Source organism: Tubulanus polymorphus, chromosome 6 (genome assembly GCF_964204645.1).
Source record: "Tubulanus polymorphus chromosome 6, tnTubPoly1.2, whole genome shotgun sequence".
In the NCBI taxonomy this organism is placed as follows: domain Eukaryota; kingdom Metazoa; phylum Nemertea; class Palaeonemertea; order Tubulaniformes; family Tubulanidae; genus Tubulanus; species Tubulanus polymorphus.
In genome coordinates, this window is record NC_134030.1 from 20,473,405 (window position 1) to 20,493,468 (window position 20,064).

At 38.2% G+C, this 20,064-nt stretch overlaps 1 protein-coding gene across 1 annotated transcript; it reads left to right on the forward strand.

The window, feature by feature from the left end:
• The first annotated feature begins 4,891 nt into the window (after positions 1–4,891).
• On the forward strand, positions 4,892–10,171 carry LOC141907547 (uncharacterized). The gene is made up of 5 exons (XM_074797228.1): positions 4,892–4,980; positions 6,318–6,655; positions 6,970–6,995; positions 7,421–7,722; positions 9,236–10,171. The coding sequence occupies exons 4-5, from the start codon at positions 7,421–7,423 to the stop codon at positions 9,648–9,650; spliced, it is 717 nt and encodes a 238-aa protein (XP_074653329.1). The 5' UTR covers positions 4,892–4,980; positions 6,318–6,655; positions 6,970–6,995; the 3' UTR covers positions 9,651–10,171.
• Positions 10,172–20,064: the final 9,893 nt, after the last annotated feature.

Sequence of the window (20,064 nt, forward strand, 5' to 3'; positions counted from 1 at the left end):
ATTTTTCTTCTCGATTAAGCCTTCTCAGTAGAGTTCGATTCAGACCGACGTGTCTTTTGCAATCCTTCACAGTAAAGAATGGATTAAAAAACGATGTTTTAGGTCAACTGCCAGTCCTTTTCTAGTCCTGATCAGACTTTTTATCAGGTATTTACTATCAAGCCCGACTGAGCTAAAGTCGCGCAACCAGTGAATTAGTAAATCTAACCCCCTTCTAAACTCACTTAAAGGTCCTCCTTTCTTTTGTTTAAGTTGAAATAGACATTTCCAAATGCTCTAACAGATAAGAGCGCGTACCAGGACGCACGTGGTTATGTTATTATTTATATATGACGTCATCGACAAACTCGTCTTGGAACTAATGACGACCAGTTGATCGAACCACCTTCCAATACCACCACCTAGTGGGCTCAAATTCAAGTTCAAATATTCTTTATTGATATTCATCAAATATACTTAATTATTACTTTATTCAATTCTTTATTGTTCCTAGTACTGCAAATACATCGGATTTCCGCAATTAAGTAGACAGAACACAAATAAAATTAAGAATCTTTTAGTATTCAGAAAACAACGTACATGTTATTTTTCAACTTTAATTAGCAATGAGATAATTTTTTTGCGACACTCACGGATGATGCGCATTCCCTTTCTGGAAGGCTGATCGGATCTTCCCTGAAAAATTAATTGCTGAATCGACGTCCCGCTAATGATGAATACTATTTTCAGATCCCCTGATTTCAAAATTCAAAAATATAGATTTACATGAACCTTAGGTCTACCCTTGTAATTAACAAATTATTCGAAAGCAAAGATCTTGCATTCGAGTTTATTCATTTTAAGGAGTTTCTTTATCTCAAGCCCCGGATTGATTGTCTAAATCTCTTGCTCTTCTCGTGACTTGTATTAAATTGTCTATTCTCATTCTACAATTTGTACGTGAATTCTATCAACGGTAGCATTTGTTTCTTTTCATTTCGTTTTTCATAATGATTTTGTAATATTTAAATCTTCATTTTATCGCGACGGGTGCTTCCGCTTTTAAACTGTTCGTTTATTACTTCCGAATTTTTAATCTTCATTAATTTATTCATTCTTTATGACTTCTCTCTCCAAAGTCGGAATAATTGTATCCTTAGACGTTTTTCATTTTGCTTTTAAATGACTTTGCAAAACCACCTGTCGCAGTATATTTCCTTTTAGAAATATACCTTGTATGGACTGGGCCCGGTCTAATCTTACACAAGTTTCCATTTCTATATGGACAGGTCCCGGTCTAATCTTACACAAGTTTCCATGTCTATATGGACTGGACCCGATATATATTCCTAAATGGTCTGGAGCCGATCTAATCTTACTCAAGTTTCTATTTCTATACGGACTGGGCCCAGTCTAATCTTACAACAAAAGTTACCATTTCTATGGACTGGGCCCAAACAAATCTTACACAAGTTTCCATTTCTATGGACTGGGCCCGGTCTAATCTTAAACGTAGCAAACAAGTTTCCATTTATATGGACTTGGCCCGGTCTAATCTTACAAAAGTTTCCATTTCTATGGACTGGGCCCGGTCTAATCTTACACATGTTTCCATTTATATGGACTGGGCCCGGTCTAATCTTACATAAGTATCCATCTATATGGACTGGGCCCGGTCTAATCTTACAAAAGTTACCATTTCTATACGGACAGGGCCCGGTCTAATCTTACACAAGTTTCCATTTCTATACGGACTGGGCCCGGTCTAATCTTACACAAGTTTCCATTTCTATACGGACTGGGCCCGGTCTAATCTTACACAAGTTTCCATTTCTATACGGACTGGGCCCGGTCTAATCTTACACAAGTTTCCATTTCTATACGGACTGGGCCCGGTCTAATCTTACACAAGTTTCCATTTCTATACGGACTGGGCCCGGTCTAATCTTACACAAGTTTCCATTTCTATGGACTGGGCCCGGTCTAATCTTACACAAGTTTCCATGTCTATATGGACTGGACCCGATCTAATCTTACACACAAGTTTCCATTTCTATGGACTGGGCCTGGTCTAATCTTACACATGTTATTATTTCTATAGGCTGGGCCTGGTCATTTCAAAAAATTAAATGAAATTCCTTTTCACCTTTCATTGACAGTGGTAAAAATGTTAGACAACCGTATAGTGCTGCCTCTTTAATGTACGGACTCAAAACTGGGTTCGAACCTGGGACACACTCATGTTCATCATATCAGTGTCCAGAAAAATAATCAAACAAAATTAGAAAAATTTTTGAAAAATAACAAAACGATGAAATAAGTTAAGTAAAATTAACATTATATCAGTAATGACTTTGATCTAGGTCTTGACTTACACCAGTCCGACCTTGACCTCGCAGTTGTGAGTTACGTAGAGTTAACTCTGAAATCAATTTATTCGAGATACGTCGGTTAGTGAAAACAGCGACATGTCCTGACTAAGAGACGACACAACTGTGATCCGGGTCGACTAAGAGACGACACAACTGTGATCCGGGTCGACTAACTTACGACACAACTGTGATCCAGGTCGCGACTAAATAATCACTGTGAGTATTGATAGCCTTAACCATGTCGCTGTTTTCACTAACCGACGTATCTCGAATAAATTGATTTTTGAGTTTAAACCATTAAAAAGATGGGGGAAGTGCATACTTTATCTATACCAAAAAATAGGATTCTACCTCTTTTGGTTTCTGACCTATATAGAACCCTGCATGGCGTATCTCATATTTATGGCAAAATCATTTTTTCACTAACCAACGTAAGTTTAGATACGCCACTTAGTGAAACAGAAATATATAAAATCACGATCATAATCATTTTTCACTAAGAGATGTATCATCTGTGGCATCTGTGGGTGCAGGCATCTCACATATTGCCGCAATCTTCGACTGGTCTGCCTTGACGCCAAAACGTGTGATCATTGTGGTTAGCAGACTCGATTCTTGTTCGAGACGAAAATGCCAAAAAACTTCTTTCACATCTAGCTTACTGATTACCTTCGCATTCTGTAACATGGGTAGGACAACATCTACCGTCGTTAGCTTGTAATGTTCGCGTTGTAACGCATCGTTTAGCGGCTTCGGATCATTACATATGCGGAGGTTACCGTTCGGTTTACGGACCACTGCCATCTGGCTGACCCATTGGGTTGGTTCGGTAACGGGAACCAGCACACCGCGGTCAACGAATCGCTCTAGTTCATTCTTTACATCGGCATGTAGGGCTAACGGTATCTTCCTACACAAGAGCTGTCGCGGGCAAACATCAGGATCTACAAACAGGTGGGCTATGCCAAGATCACCCAGTGGTTCGGGCTCTGCTTTCACTGCAGAAATGAAGTGATCATTATTCACAGTTATTAAATTCATGTCTTTTATCGTTTTGAGACCAAGTAGACATAAAAACTTGTTCGGCACGACGGTAGATCGGACTCGATGTTTCTCGTTTCCTTCTTTTCGCAGCATGTACAGCTCACGGTTTGGAAACCATCTGGTTCATTCTGATTCAGTTAACTTTAACCCCATTTCCGGATTGATCATGCGCATCGCAGATTTCTCTCTCATGAGATAACGATTGTGCATATGCTCGGCATATGTCGACCGCTTTCTTTAGGTCCAGCTTGTCCTCTCGCAGGAGACGTTCTTGCAGTTTTATTGGGGCGGTGAAAACGATCTTATCTCTAATCATTCGATCTTTCTCCTTAAAATTACACGAATCGGCTCGAGTGAGAAAAACATCGAATGGTTCCGGCCATGTAATTGAACAGAAACGATGAGTCATCAGCACCTCATTCTGTTGCAATATTTCTCTAATGTGCTCAGGACAACACTTGATTTTAACTCATCCCCTTCGTTTTCCCATTCATATATCTCGATGACCTGCGGTCCAGCACTGCAGAATTATGGCAGTCTGTCTCGCAGGTGGCTTCTCTTCGGCACCACTCGCTTGCAAATAAATTTCTAACCTTCGTTTCCTCTTTCGAAAATCGAAAAGGCGGTGTATATAAAATTGTGTATACATAGGATAACAATGAAAAAAGTATACCATAATAAAACGCAATTCAGTTTCAACTTCTTTTCACCGTGCAAAGTGTCTTGTTATGTTATCTTATGTTTTTGCGACAAGTACGTAAGTGGGGAGCCATCTCAATCCCGCGCAAATTACCATGTGCTCAACAGGCTGACAGCACCAACTACTGACGCATTTTCGCCATCTGTTGTTTAGAAAGCTAACTATCTTGTCTTACATGCGTTTCCATACTGTTTGCTGTGTACGCGTTCGAGTTATAAATCAATAGGTGCATGACGTTTCTACAACGTCATACGCACAGCAAGTGTCACTCATATGACGTTTCCAAAACGTCACACGTAGCGAAAGGGTTAACTGTTATTGAAGTTTTCCCGGGTATATGTTGATGTAGAAGTCCACTTTATTGATTTTCCAGCGTGATGACTAGAATAAAAGGAAGCACATTTCGAAACGCAAATTATCCAGATGAGAGTTTGGTCCTGGTATCCGAAATTTAGTTAAACGACATCGGCGGTGCAGCTCCGATGAGGATGGGTTTCTCCGTCAGGGGCGCAGTAAGTCAGTGGATGGGTCGCGATCAAACGGACAGTGCTAGGAAATAACCAATACCTAGGTCAATAAATAACCTGGAGGTGATATTTTCATATCATAAATTGTTTACTTTTATAATCGGTTTTACTAATGATCATCCAAATCTTCCTTATCAATTCCGCCAGAACGATGCGGGACCATTATATCTCACAAAGGATCATTTTACTCAGAACCAGGTACGGCAAGGGACTGATCGGTACTAACCTGCACAGTTCTACTGAATCAAAATTTAAAATCAGAGAATGATGAGGAACTGGTCTGTACTGATCTGCATCGTGTTACTGCAACTGGGAAACGTACACAATGCAGAATTGTCTGGAGTGAAGGGAAAGAGAAGTAAGTTACTCAAACTCGAAAAGATCTAAAAGACGTATTTTTCGTATTTTTTCGATTCTAGTTTCTTTTCTGAGTCCTCACACTCACAATTAACGCTAGGTTTCATCGACAGATTTGCAACGGGATTGTTACCTTTACTTGCGGTCTTACAGAATTTATACAGTTAAATGCATTATAAGATGTTGAAAGTTTTACAGAGCTGATGAATAAACAGAATATAGTCATTATGTCATAAGGAAAGTTTTGAGGCGATAGTTAGCTTCTACAAGAATGCCTTAGAAGAGAAAGAAAATATGAAAGATAAAATCTGAAAAAGAAAGGAAAGAACGACGTGACACCTATCATATGACGTTTTTCTGACAATGAAGTATTTGCGTTCCTTATCTATCTAATTATTCTTCCGCGATGAATTTATTTCAACTGTCCCTGGAGATTTTGAATGGTTTAACCTAGAAGACTGTCAAGCTGATTTTTAGAATGATTTTCATTCTTCACGATAGGTAAAACACAATATCCGTGTTGACGCGATGAGGAGAGAATCCCACAATGATAATAAAAAGTCCGAAAATGAAACTTCGAGATAGTAGTTTATTCAACGTTTCGACTATATCCTAATAGTCATCTTCAGGAATCATTCTTCGTTTCAAAATAAAGAATCGACCAAATAATTTCTAAGACTCTTCAAGTGATATATAAAGAATTACAAATGTGGTGTTAGAAATAGGCAAAAGTTCCTTAAGCCTAGCGCACATCGACACTGCGATTGGAGACAACTAGTTGCAAGGCAGTTTTCGGCGCATGACAGAAACTGGCTGGATACGATCAGTTGCTTGAATGTGTCGATGTGAGCGACCTTACGATTGATAAGCGTCGATCTATCTCCAGTTCCAGCCGCAGTTGCCCATGTTTTACTTTTGAGCAACTGGTTGTACTCAATCGCAGTCATATCCGTCGATGTGCGCGCTCTGGATCACGACGATCGACACGCGCCATGCAGTTGCTGCAACTGACCGGTTGTAACTAGATTTTGATGTGCGCGGGGTAATCGTTCGGTAGCAACTAGTTGTCTCCAATCGCAGTGTCGATGTGCGCTAGGCTTTAAATCTCGTTGATGCGCAATGTAAACATTACTTGGAAATGTATAGAGAATCCCACACTAATAAAACGAAAAGACGAATGTTTGAAAAGTTTCCTTCGAGCTGATTTATTGATGCGACGTTTCGTCTATAACCTAATAACCATCTTCATATAGCCATATCGTTACAACACGGAATAGTGCGTCACCTGCGGTTCTCATTTCATCTTCATTATTCATACGTGTATTTAATACGTTTCAGCATTACCCAGGTACATTGATGTTGTATCTGAAATCAGTGGACAGCCCGACAAGAAAAAACAAGGGCAGACGATGTTTATTCTTGTAGAACACAGGGGTCTGGATCGACCGTACCTACGTTGACGTTTGAACAGAAGAGACGCGGTTCGGATTCGTGGGGACCAGTTCTTGGTGGCATACGACCTACAGTTGTCAAACGGAACGGACTTGTTTACGCTAAGTTAGAATTCAAGGCCGATTCCAAACTTCACAATGGAACGGTTTTTAGATGTCTTGTCAAGGAAAATCCTATAGATCCTGAACCTGTTGAGTTTGATCCGATTGAAGTTCTTGGTATCGGTAAGTACCGATCAAAATGCGCAAATGTAGGTAAAAATTCCATATGATAAAAATTCCAATGGTGAACAAAAACACGCAAAAAATTTACAACAAAATTTGGCAATGCTACGTTGATTATATGGACAACTTTGATTATTTGATTTCACAATGTCTGTAACTGTATTACCCTATAAACTCCCCATGAGTGTTTTTGAGAGAGTTAATTTATCCATCATATCCTCTGTAAGATGAAATATAACATTTTCTACATGTCAACAAACTTATCAAACCAAAACACGCTGAAAGTTAATTCTGCTGGTTACACTTTGTTTCAGATTATTCAACTTTGAACCCCTCATCGGTGAGTATCTAGATATAAGCCTGAGTCAAATTATAACCACATAACTGTGGAACTGTGTCCACTGTCAAAATTAAACCCACACACTGTGGAACTAGATCCTAAGTCAGACATAACTGTAAGACTGGAGTCACAGATTCATATTAAACCGACACAACTGTGGGACTGGATCCAGAGTAATTAAACCAACACAACTGTGGAACTGGATCCACAGTCAAACAAATCCCACACAACTGTGGAACTGAATTCAGAGTCAAATTAAAGTCCACACTGTGGAACTGGGTTCAGAGACATATTAAACCCACACAACTGTGGATCTGAGTTCGGTATCGAATAATGCACAATAGTTGTTCTTACTCAAACTGAATTAATGATTAGTAAAGTCAATTTAAAATCGTAATAATTCTCAGATTTTTGTTCATGTTTAGATGAAATACATCAATCCGACTACATTGAGTCCCAGTTATTGGGTTGCACCTGAACAGACCACTACTGATCGGACCACAACTGATCAGACTCGAACTGATCGGCCTACAACTGATCGATCTACAACTGATCGACCTACAACTGATAAGACTGCAACTGACCAGACCACAGCTGATCGGACCACAACTGACCGGGCCCCATCTGATCGGAACACAACTGACCGGACCAATGTAATACTGTACATCACCAGCGGAGTTACTGGGTGCATTTTAATCATTATAATCGCTGAATTCATCATGCGCAGGTATGCAATCATTCTGTTATACAAGATTCCCCAGTGTGATGATCTATCACTTTTCACTCTCCAAATCTTGTCGTTATCCATTGAGTCCCATTTACCATCGTCTTAAGATGTCCAGAGATTTGATACATAATGTACTTGTGCTAACGCGCATCCCCTTAATATGACATACAATTAGCAGTAATTTCATACAGCAATGTAAATTTCCAAAAACGTCTTAACTCATTTTGGTTCTAACAATGTAAGAGCAGTCTTAACCTATGAATTGGTGAAAGCATCAAACCTACCTGTTTCGATTACTTACTGCCTCCATCTTAATTGAGGGTTTCTTCCAAATCATGGCTTAGAAATCTAGTGCCTGGGATGTGTGATAAGTTATATCTTCGATGATGGATTATGAAACTACTATTTTTGACGTTGTTTTTTTTCAATGACAAATTATGAATATCTATGTTAAAACTATGTCGTGATACTAAAATCCTTATATGATCCTTTATTGAGTATAATATGATCTAAGCTACAATGATCCTGTATCCTGATCCTGCGAATCATCGTCCAATATAATATTTACGTCTACGTATGATTTTTATTTGAATTTCTTGGATGAAGAAATTACTTTCAAACGATTTTGCTATAGGGCCTATAATTTATGAAATGAATCTACCCAAGATCGGCACGATCGAAATCTAGATGGCCGACTGGAGGCCAGTATTTTTCAGCAAAATCAACTTTTGCATACTTTTTGAGTTTTCAAAGACGCTTTGATCAGGAAACAAGATGGTTTGTCATGAAATCAAAATTTGAAATGGGTTTGGGTTGAAGTATCTAGCATCAAATATTTATCTATCAACAGGTTTTAACTAAATTGTTGAAATTTGATAATTGTTAGCATTCATTGCACACATTCCCTCATGGGGAATTAGGTTCTTACCACCAACGGAGTTAAATAACTCTACACATTTTGTTATCACAAGCAATAGCAACGTTTTCTATTATTGCTGCTTCACGCGTAGGCCTACGCTCACCAAGAGGCGTTTAAATTGTCGAGTAACATATAATTTTCCATGATTGCGATTGGTATTTGAATTTCGTAACTGCATTTAATTGGACTGCTGTAGTTTTTTGCATAATGATTGTGGTGACTTTCAAACAATTGGTTTTTGTATGTGTTGTTGACCAGGGGGCTTTATATGATCAAGCAGGAGACGAGTGTCGTTACTATAATCTGTAAACTGGAAAGATGCCAGACTAAGGATGAGAGATGAGCGACCTACGAACTATTGTTGAATTGTTTGGTTTAGCTATTGCGCAATATTGCTCTAACTTGGAATCGTAAACAAGATGCGGGCCTAAATTATTTCAAAAACTACATTAGCGACGATATCAAGATCTAGGTTTCACTTATTAAGAGTTAATTTGGCCATGTTGAATTATAACATGATATATCTGCATCGAAATATGATCTCAGTTCACTTTTCGGTGGAATATTCTATCCCGAATGAATTACCCATTTCAGATGCAATCGACCGTCCGGTGAAGGTCATGTGGATACTCCAACACCACAGCAACAGGTTGATGATACAACATGCGAGATGTTAAGTATCTACGAAGAGCTTGATGATGACAGTGATTCCGATAATGTTTCAAATCCAGTCAGAAATATTAAAACTGGATTATTACATAACATACCAATTCACAAGGACATCGAAGCCGGGGCAGATACAACTGCATATATGGATATGGAAGCCGCGAAGGGCATAAATACAACTCCTTATATGGATATGGAAGCCGCGAAGGGCATAGATACAACTCCTTACATGGATATGGAAGCCGTGAAGGGCATAGATACAACTCCTTACATGAATATGGAAGCCGCGAAGGGTATAGATACAACTCCTTACATTGATATGGAAGCCGAGAAGAAAGAATAACTGTAAGAGTAAAACAAGAATCAAAAAACAGAATCATAACCAAATTATACTGCCCACTCTCCTCCTCTATTCAAAAAGTTAAACATTCTCAAAATAAACATTCTCAAAATAGACATTCTCATATAAAAACCACCCTATTCATCCATCAAATTCTACTATCATTACCACATTATGTTTAAAAACATGTTCGCCATTGAAAACCACTATCGAAACATACAAAAACATTCTCAACATGATCACACACATTGTCTACCTGTAAACCATTATTACGTTATGCTTTTCTTTGAAATAAATTGAAATTGAAATTGAAAGATGCTACTATATACATGAATACGGAATCAAGGAATTGCAATGAATGATGCATTCATGGCGGAAGCGGAGAAGGCGGTGAGTTCATAGAAAGATGATATTGAACTTTAAATCTTGCGATCTTGTGGAAATTTGATTTGCTATAAGAATATATAATCAAAGTATTTCATTATTCATAACATGTGATTGATTTATCTAAAATGCATTTTTGTCATAAGGAAATGTGTTTTAAACCAAGAAAATAATTACCACCATAGTGCCTCAACACCGCTGTGGTGTTGAGGCACTATGGTGGTATTCCCGTTATTCAACACACTAGGGTGGAATTTTTTAAATTTTCCAATAGAAATTCAAGTAAAATTGAAAGTAGTTACATTTTAGGCCCACCTGATTCTACACGAAGAGACCCATTCTCGGAAAATGTACCGTATTGCATACAAAAAACCTCAACGATAAGCCTAGTAAATGGACTAGTTATGTCCAATCGATTTTTGAAAACTGCGGTTTAGGTTACATCCGGTATGAACAAAAATGTTCCCAACGTTAATTATTTAATGGAATCAATGAAACTTAGATTGCAAGATCAATTTAGACAAGATTGGCGTCAAAACTTAGAGAAATCGTCAAAGCTAGATATTTATAACTGTAAAACCAGAATGGGGTATGGAAACATGCTTACTCTCACTTACTCCTAATCTGAGAATGACAGGGATAAAATTCCGATGCTCGAACCATGCAACGGTGAATCGGTAACTTTTCGGGTTTTGAGTTTTCATTTTGTGTTCTCAGAGGTTTGAGAAAGCTGTCAACGTTTCATGTACTAGTTTTATAATTTTGAAATCACGTGAAGATATTGCAACATGGTTGATGGGGAAATATTAAATTACTGGCATACTCAGTGAGTATTTCATACTATTTGCAGTGTTGATTTTAGTAGATTATGGTATAATAACATAAGAGAATATTCCGTAGTATAAGAGTATAACATAAATCAGTGAGGTAATTCCATTAAATTAAGGCGAAATATTATGATGCAAGATAAAGGTCAACTTTTTGTATTGCGCAATCTAGCAATAGCTCAGATATTATAAGTTTGTATTATCTGTTTACAGATTTGAATCGTCTAAAATCCGTTGAATAAAGAAACATCAATATGATATCCGGAGTTTGTTATTTGTCGGACGTATTCAAAAGCCACCACTTGAAACCCCATCGAGCCAGTCGGTGCATCGGCCGTATACCGCAAACTGCTTACAATGTACAACAGCAGTTCTTTGACTTATTTACAGTCCATAAAAAAACATCCCACATAGTATCATTACAAAGATTCGCCGAAATGCACCACCAGCAACATTTCCTCTATTACCAATCGTCTTAGCCGTCTTTTCTTAAAAGATAGAAAAGCTTAAATAAATAACATGACTGTGAAAATAATGATAAAAATATTTTAACAGTCTATAGAACTGAAACCACTAACGATTTCCAAAACATCTCATCATTTTGTTAATATTGAAGTGTTTGTATTTTGTAATTTTGTTTATCAACACGGATCTGTTCAATTCCATACGTCTGTCTGGCCTAAAAGATGTGCCGTAAATCTCGCCTTACGCAGACATAGCGGGACCGATGAAATTGGTTAAAGTATGATTTGAGGATATGAAAATACATAAGGAAGTCAGAAAACGATATCGTTTTTGTCCGAGTTACGATGTCAAAAGTCCGAGTTGGCGAACTCAGATCAACTCTTACTGTTATTTACTGTCTGTTTACATTTTGGATACACGGGATCATATCACACCTGTCGATCAGTTCTTGAACACACCTATCGACAGATTTATCGTAAATCGAATGATTATTGATTTTGTTGGATATAGCGCGTATATTCGGTGCGAATGGGAAAAACCATTTCCAGTATGAATAAAACTAACCAGTTGGTATCTAAATATTCAAAAACGTTTTTGAAAATGGCTCATAGAATTGAGTTGAAACGTTAAGCTACCAGATAGTTTTTCTTTTATTGTGGGTTTTTATCTACTAAAACTAACCTGGTTCATCATTTCGACCGAGATCACGACGACGAATGTCAATGAAGCGTTTACCATTTAGCAGACACCTCCCTCTATAATCATTTGTGATACTGTTCACAATCGGTACCGAAACAATCCATTTGTCGTTTGATTGTTTCTGAACATCGGCTGGCGGGTCACATGTTAGTTTTTCCGTCTCTGCATTTCTAGTTATGGATACATTATAGTACCGAGCTGTTGCAAGGTCTCGAATGAAAAAAAAAATAAAAAACCAAGAATTAATCTTATTGTCTTTCGTCGCAGGTACGATATTCAAGAATCGGTATTTTCGTAAGACACTGCAATTAGATAAGAACCATACAGGTGCAGGTTTAGAACTTTTCATTTGCAGATTGGAGTTTACAGCACCAAGGGGAAAATAGAAAATTCAGTTAACCCCGCGATTAAACTGAAGCAAATAAAAAGGCATAAAAATCAAAACCGTTATTGGCGTGAAATAACCGTCTCGCTGGGAGTTTGCCAAAAATTAGATTGATTTATCTCAAGTGAATTTGCTATAATTCACTTACCTTTTTATTATGAAATGCCGTGATTTGGGATCGCGGCTCAAAGAACCACCCCTTGTATTGAATCGTCTCCAGAACAGCCTCAAACCTGGTCCACTATAGGATTTCGAAACACAAACATCAGGTGCGGAAGCAGGCGAGAACACAGGTTTGCACAAACCGTTTCTGTTCGTAGGGAAATCGTCTTGTTAAGGTGTTTGGGTCGGCTGGACCGTTAGAGGCTGGGCAACACAGCCAGTTTCACGAGGGTGTAGCAATATGTACACATTAGTATGTAGTTTAAATATCCACAGTCGAAATAAAACTGAATAAGTTGTATTTAGGTCCGTCAGACCGTTAGAGGCTGGGTGACGCAGCCAGTTCACGAGGGTGTAGCAATGTAACAATTATATCATTCACAGTAAAAATAACAAGAAAATTAATTTTAGAAAATTATTTGACGCCTGCGAAAAAAAATGTATAATTTCTGGGCTAAGCTAATGTGGAATTGCAAATTTGAAATCGAAGTTTTAAGAAATTTGGGGAATGATGAGATTTGGCGATTGGGTAGATGATACAGCGGGTCTTCGACTCTAGTAGTGGTTTAAATTTTTTTATTGAAAATTCTCAATAATTGATCGCGAACTTGCGACCGACTTCATTTACTTATGCCTCTAAGCTGGTCTGCAACTTCATTGCCTCCATGGTTGAAGAACGAGCTCTTCTGATGTCTGCTTCATCATGACTTCGAGCATATCGTGTGGCCTAGCCAGCCGGCCCGGTCCCCGGGCCCGGGCCACGGGTTTGGCTGTCACTCGATATCCTAGAGTCTTGAGTCTGGGTGGGTTGAAGTAGACATTGTCATTTAAAATAACATGCTTATGTTTTTCTGTATGAATTACCCGTGTGTCATGTATGTTGTATTAATTTATTTTAAAATTTGTATTTATTGAATTTGGGAATTTTATCCCGAAATTTCAATGTAATAAGGATCAATAAAGAATTGAATTGAATTGTCACCTAATACACATGCCATCAGAGGACGCGGAGCCGTATATGATAGCTATGCTATTATAGATTGCTAATCTCACGAAACCTGCATACTCCTAATATCAAACATATTTTCTAAAACGTTTGAATATTGAAATTATATGTTTACACATTTTCATATTTACCGCTTGTAGCCGTTGATGAAATTCACGCCGGCCCTACACACATCGTAGATAGCTTCGTCATTCCACCGGCATGCCCACGTCAGGGTCTGACTTTTATATCAGACTTCCAAATCGTGTATACATCCGCCATTTAACCGAATAATCCGATTTACTTATCATTTCTATTTATGCCTGCCGCTTCTGATATAATCATACATCCTTTACTATTACAATACGTCTTCTAATGATATTCAATGCAATATAACATTTCGACGTTCAAATATAGGTCATTATATAATCACAGGAAGCCATTCTACATCTATGTCAATAATATTTTGCCAGATAGCTTGTATGTGTACACATAAACCTGTGACGAGACGAGAAGATACACAATATCCGTGTAAGAAGATAACAAGAGAAATCCCACAATAAGTTCAGCCAAAACGAGAAACTTGAATAGAAGAGTTATATATATTTGCGCAACGTTTCGGCTAAAGACTATTAGCCATCATCAGGCGTACTGAGTACAGGAGAATATTACAAGATATTTATACAAGACCAAAACAATAGAAGCAGAGTGAGTGATTAAAATATTGAAAGGGGAATAGATTAAAGTAATGACATAACAACTAGAAAACAATGCTAAAGTAAGCAAGGCAAACTAGGGGCAATGTAGATAAAAGTAATTAATAAACAAAGACACAAGCTAAAGTGATTAAAACGGGAGGACAAGCTAAGGGGTAATCAAATAAAACAAAGAGAAGGAACATGAAAGGCGATAATCAGTGAGTGAGTGGAAACAAGCAAACTATGATAAAGGCAAAACAATGGAGGGAATTAGTATAACGGGGGTACAAGAGAAGCGAGAAATTTGGAGATCAAAATGTTGTGGGGGGAGAAACCGTTATTCAAATTAACACAATTTTCCAAGTTTTCAATAATCAGGGCCGATTCCATAATGTGTCGTTTAATCTTTTCTGAACAGGGGAAAATTATGGAGGCATTTTCAAAATCAAAATTGTGGCTGGTTTCGTATACGTGATTGGCAACACCGCTTTCAGGCTTAAAATTCTTTACATCATTCTTATGTTCACGAATGCGCTTGTGTAAATCGCGTCCGGTTTCGCCGATATATATTTTGTTACAAACTTTACAGGGAATTTTATATACACCAATGTTCAGGGGTTCAATTTTGGGGGAGTTATGAGTAAGATTACGACTAAGTTTGTTGTTATAAGTAAAAATGAGTTGTTTGTTTAAGAGATGGAGGGGAGTTTTAGATTTTTCCAGAAAAGGAACAAAAGGTACAATAATAGGCTGTTTACGCGCGCGGGTCCCTTGAGAGTGACTGAAATGTGAACGACGGGCTCTCAAGAGAGCTTTATTCAAAATGTCGTCGGGGTAAGCTAATTTATTAAGAGAGGTCTTGATCTGGGTTAGTTCATCATCCAAGAAAAGGGGGTCACAAATCCTTAATGCGCGAAGGAATAAGCTTTGGGCAACACTAAGTTTAATGTTATGAGCGGTGAAGGAGAAATAATGTAGGTATACTCTCCCTAAACTTTGGTTACGATACGTTGATGATATTCTTGCCCTTATACCTTTTGACTTTGATATTGATCAATTTCTCACATTTATTAACTCTTTTTATCCCTCCTTGAACTTCACATTTGAATTGGAAGTTAATGGGAAAATCCCTTTCCTTGATGTTTGTATACACAATTGTTTGTCTTGTCTAAAATTCTCGGTTTATAGGAAACCTACCCACTCTGGAACATACCTACATTATTTCTCCTTCACCGCTCATAACATTAAACTTAGTGTTGCCCAAAGCTTGGAGAGTACTTTCCGTCCTGTCAAAACAGGGTCCGTTGGTGTTGCGAGGGTAATCGCACCGATCATCTGTCGGCGTATGTATCAACTACATCTATATTTCAATCTGTTTGGATTGAGGAGGTTCTTAAAATCATCGATCTGATGTGATCTGAAGTGATTTTTTGTGACCGCCGGGCGGTATTGATTCGACCAGGTATTCCTTGGTTGTCGAATATTGATATAGCGTTACGTTGATAAAACGACACGTCGGGAGTAAATTGACTGCCCTTAGCATCAGTCCGAGCGGCTGTATATCGAGTCCTGAGAGTGTCTATACATGGGCGGAACGGAAACTGATTTTTTAAACGGTTTTCACCTTATTTTGCATAAATCGTGATTGAAGGATTCGTATGAAGCACATAAAACCGACTATCATTACGGTATTGAGGTTGAGATGGTGGTGTGCCTTACACACATCTCGCGCGGACTAGAATGTCTCTAAGATTTTTGCCGCGTGTAAATAATATTCTGGGAGGTTCCTTGAATATTATTCTCAGAGTCGCGTTCGATTGGATTATTTTCCAGTGTTTTGTAAGCGACTGACGGATATTATCCGTGTTCGGATGGTATTTGGTGATCAGTGAGATTGAATCAAATGAGCGCTTTTTGTGCGCGTGTGTAGGAGATCCGTACGATATCGTTGGTCCGCTTTGTAGATTTGAGCGCGGATTTCGCGAGCACTATAGCCTCGGGCCCGGAGGTAACCCTGTAGTTTTGGCATTGTGAGCGGTATTCGCTTTTGTCCGAGCAGATTTTCTTAAATCTGAGAGCCTGTGCGTATGCAATGTTGTTGCTGCAGTGAGGCGGGTGACACGATTTTTTGTGTAGGAGCGAGTGTGCGTCCGTGGGTTTTGTGTACACCCTTGTTGAGAGTTTACCGGAGTTCTCAAAATCTTTCCTTTTGTAGACTTCAACGTCTAGGAAGGGTACCTTCTCCCTTGATTGTGTCAGTTCGTCTTGGATGGTACGGTGTGATTGGTTCATATGTTCGAAAAATTCGAGTAGTTTATCTTCACCGTGGGTCCAGATTGAGAATATATCATCTATATATCTCCAATATAACATGGGTATAGTATTGTTCGGTGCCGAGCGGAGACATTTAGTCTCGAGATAATGCATGAATATGATCGCTAGACTCGGGCTGACTGTTGAACCCATGGCGCAACCCTCTATTTGAAGGCGGTGTTCGTTTTTCCCGAAAGAGAATTCATTTCTCTTCAGTATTAGATTCAGGAATTGAACGAAGAGTCTTTTGTCTGGACGGCGAACTGCGTATTGTAGCCAGAAGTCATCTAGACTTCTTAGGATGCTACTGATGGCTTCTCCGTGAGGGATGTTGGTGTATAGACTTTTGACATCCATTGTCACCAATATCGCATCTTCGTGGAGGGGAGGGAGGGAGTCGATTTTGTTGAGAAAGTCATATATATATATATATATATATATATATATATATATATATATATATATATATATATATATATATATATATATATATATATATATATATATATATATATATATATATATATATATATATATATATATATATATATATATATATATATATATATATATATATATATATATATATATATATGAGCCTTGTTTTTAGACACGCGGACGGTTAACGTCGGACTGCGGTTCAAGGGAACGACTGTTCAGATAGAAATCTATTTCTGAACACTTAAATAGATTGTGGATATTTAAACTACATACTAATGTGTACATATTGCTACACCCTCGTGAAACTGGCTGTGTTGCCCAGCCTCTAACGGTCCAGCCGACCCAAACACCTTAAAGGGTAACTGACACTTTTTAAAAGATTTTCTACTTTTTACACTAAACGATATATTATAGTATACAATAAGGCTAGGTGATTTCATAATTGGACAAATCTTTTCAATCTAGTCAGAATTGATGATTTTGATGTTCGCGCACCTGTTCAGTGTATACATTGCTTCTGCTGAACGCGTGGTACTGTGTCTATTAATAGAACTACGTCACTAAAGTAACGGCTCGGAAATGATGTCTATAGAAATGAATAGGAAATAAGCTACAAGAGCAATTCAACTTAATTTTATACCTTTTTGGCATTCGAATTGAGACAAAATGCCTCTTGATTTTGAAAGTCTACATATTAATGATTATACTTAACTGTTGAATGGACCATATCCGTTCCAACTAAGCGCAAAAATAGGATTTGAATAGCAATCCATGGCATTTTCTAGTAGACAGCAGGGAACACGGATGTTTAAATCATCGTTTTGTAATATCATTTAGTGATAGTAAGTAAGTTCATGGTTAGATCTAAGAATATTTTGACTAATGAACTGATGATGAAACTTAGACAGAATTAGCCGCAAGAATAATTTCAATTCTTTTCTTGAAATATACCTCGTATTGGTAGCGGCTTTGGTCACAAAATAAGAATATTTCCTCATCCATCCTATTTTAAAACTTAGAAATAACATTTGTGAAAGATTTGTGATGTAATCTATCAAAACTCTTCTGCAGCGTGAAACTTTAATCGAAAACATTATTCCTTTGAATATTTGTTGTAAAGCTGTAGAAATTTATGAAAGTTTTTGTAGAGTTTTGAAGTGTTAGTTTTAAAACTAGGCCTACTTAGTCTTAAATGACTTTGAAAAATAGTAAACGAATATGAATCTATTTATTCTTTAGCGAGATCGAAATGTGTGATTACATAAGACACTGTAGTATGCTTGTGGTGCTGAACTATAGGTGAACTATGGAGCAGCAGTAACAGTGCTGAGAGCTTAGCATAGTGTACTTTAAAATAGCTTCATAGCAGCGGATTGAAATCTGCATCTTCAATTTGATCGATTTAGCCTATTCAAATTACTCATTGATTCTTTGAAATAGGTTTATGCAATAGACAATAGATCCTTTTAACTCCCTGGCCAGTTTCAAAGCTGTAAAACAATCTGGCATTGAGATATAACAGAAAATACACGCAGTTTCCTCAAAATTCAACACATTTCTATAGACGCTATTTCTCAGCTCTGCCTGTAATGACGTTGCAGCGCGCACCTGCTGATTTAGCCGACGCTGAACAGTAAGCGATGTAAACAACGAAATGAGGTCAAAAATCTTGTTACAAAATCACAAATTGCGCGTTAACTAAACATTTTGGAACAGAACGGTTGAAGATGAGTGTATAGATCAATAGAATACATCATATTTTGAAATAAAAAAAAAAGTGTCAGTTACCCTTTAACATGTTCATACCGGTTTACAAGCCGGTTTGCATAAACCGGCGTCTTTGTTCAGGCGTAAATCTAAACGGTTCGTAAACCGACTAAAGGCGCTTTGTGAGCGGTTTGCAACATCGAACCGACTTTTCAACGATGGCCAAATGGGAAATTTCCGCGGTCAGCTGACTCAAACCTACTTTTCGTTCCGTCGCATTTGTTCACTCTACGGCCAACCGGTTTATGACGCAATAAACCGATATAAACCGGTTTGTACAAACCGATTTCAAACTAATGCGCTTCTGCTTTATGGTTAGATAACTTAGGTAAGCGCGGTAATGAATGTATCCGTTTCCCCAGTGACATCAACTCCCCCTATGCATACTCGTCCACTAAAGAGTATTGGGAGGAAATGACTTTTTTGCGGACGAATGTACATGGAGGCAAGAAAGATAGAGATAGGGAGGGTGGGAGGGAGCAAAAAACGGATCGTAAGTCAACACCAGAGGGGAAAGTGAGGGTCCATCCAGCCACAATACGGACTCATCGTCCACCGAGCCTTCAGGCAAACTGTGCAGTGTCAGATTATTACACTAGTGTCGCTGATGTCACTGAGGAACTATCCGTTTCCCCAGTGACATCAACTCCCCCTATGTATACTCGTCCACTATAGAGTATTGGGAGGAAATGACTTTAGATTGAATATGTAGGGGGACCCAGATGATCAGATCAGGCAACTATCTATATTTTTTTCCCTTTCTCATTCCTCTCTCCTTCTCCCAAAACTCATCAACAAAAAGAGAGAGGGATGGGAAGACGTCTAGATATTTCCAAACAAGCTTATAGGCTTAACAGCAAACCTCTCTTCCCTAAACTTACAAAGTCATGAGAGAACGGGACTTGTGTATGTAAGCGATAGATATACAAGCACAGGTCTAAACAATCAGGCAGTTGCTTGCTTCTATTGTAGACTACCACAGTGCATGTTCAACCTGGGGCAAAAACCCACCCGGTAGCCAAGAATAATTAAATATGCAATAAAGATAAATGCAGAAAATTGCGTCAATTGCTACAAAATATAACCAGGGTTGGGAAGCCCCAGGCCGAACTCGCGTGAACAAAGTCCACTAGGATATAAGTCACCCGGAGAACGACGAGTAAATTCCCAAACGCCCTATGTCAGATAAGTTCTAAGCGCGATAGAGTAAGTTATTTGTAAAGGGTCAAGGCAAAGAATTTCCAGTTTACTTACTATGAACTTCAATCATATCAAACTCAACAGGTTTCGG

What these genes read in the sequence shown, in the direction of transcription:
- LOC141907547 (XM_074797228.1), top strand. Translation starts at nt 7,421, where the DNA reads ATGAAATACATCAATCCGACTACATTGAGTCCCAGTTATTGGGTTGCA. An exon ending in GCTGAATTCATCATGCGCAG is followed by an intron (nt 7,723 to 9,235) that starts GTATGCAATCAT and finishes TACCCATTTCAG; the next exon opens with ATGCAATCGACCGTCCGGTG.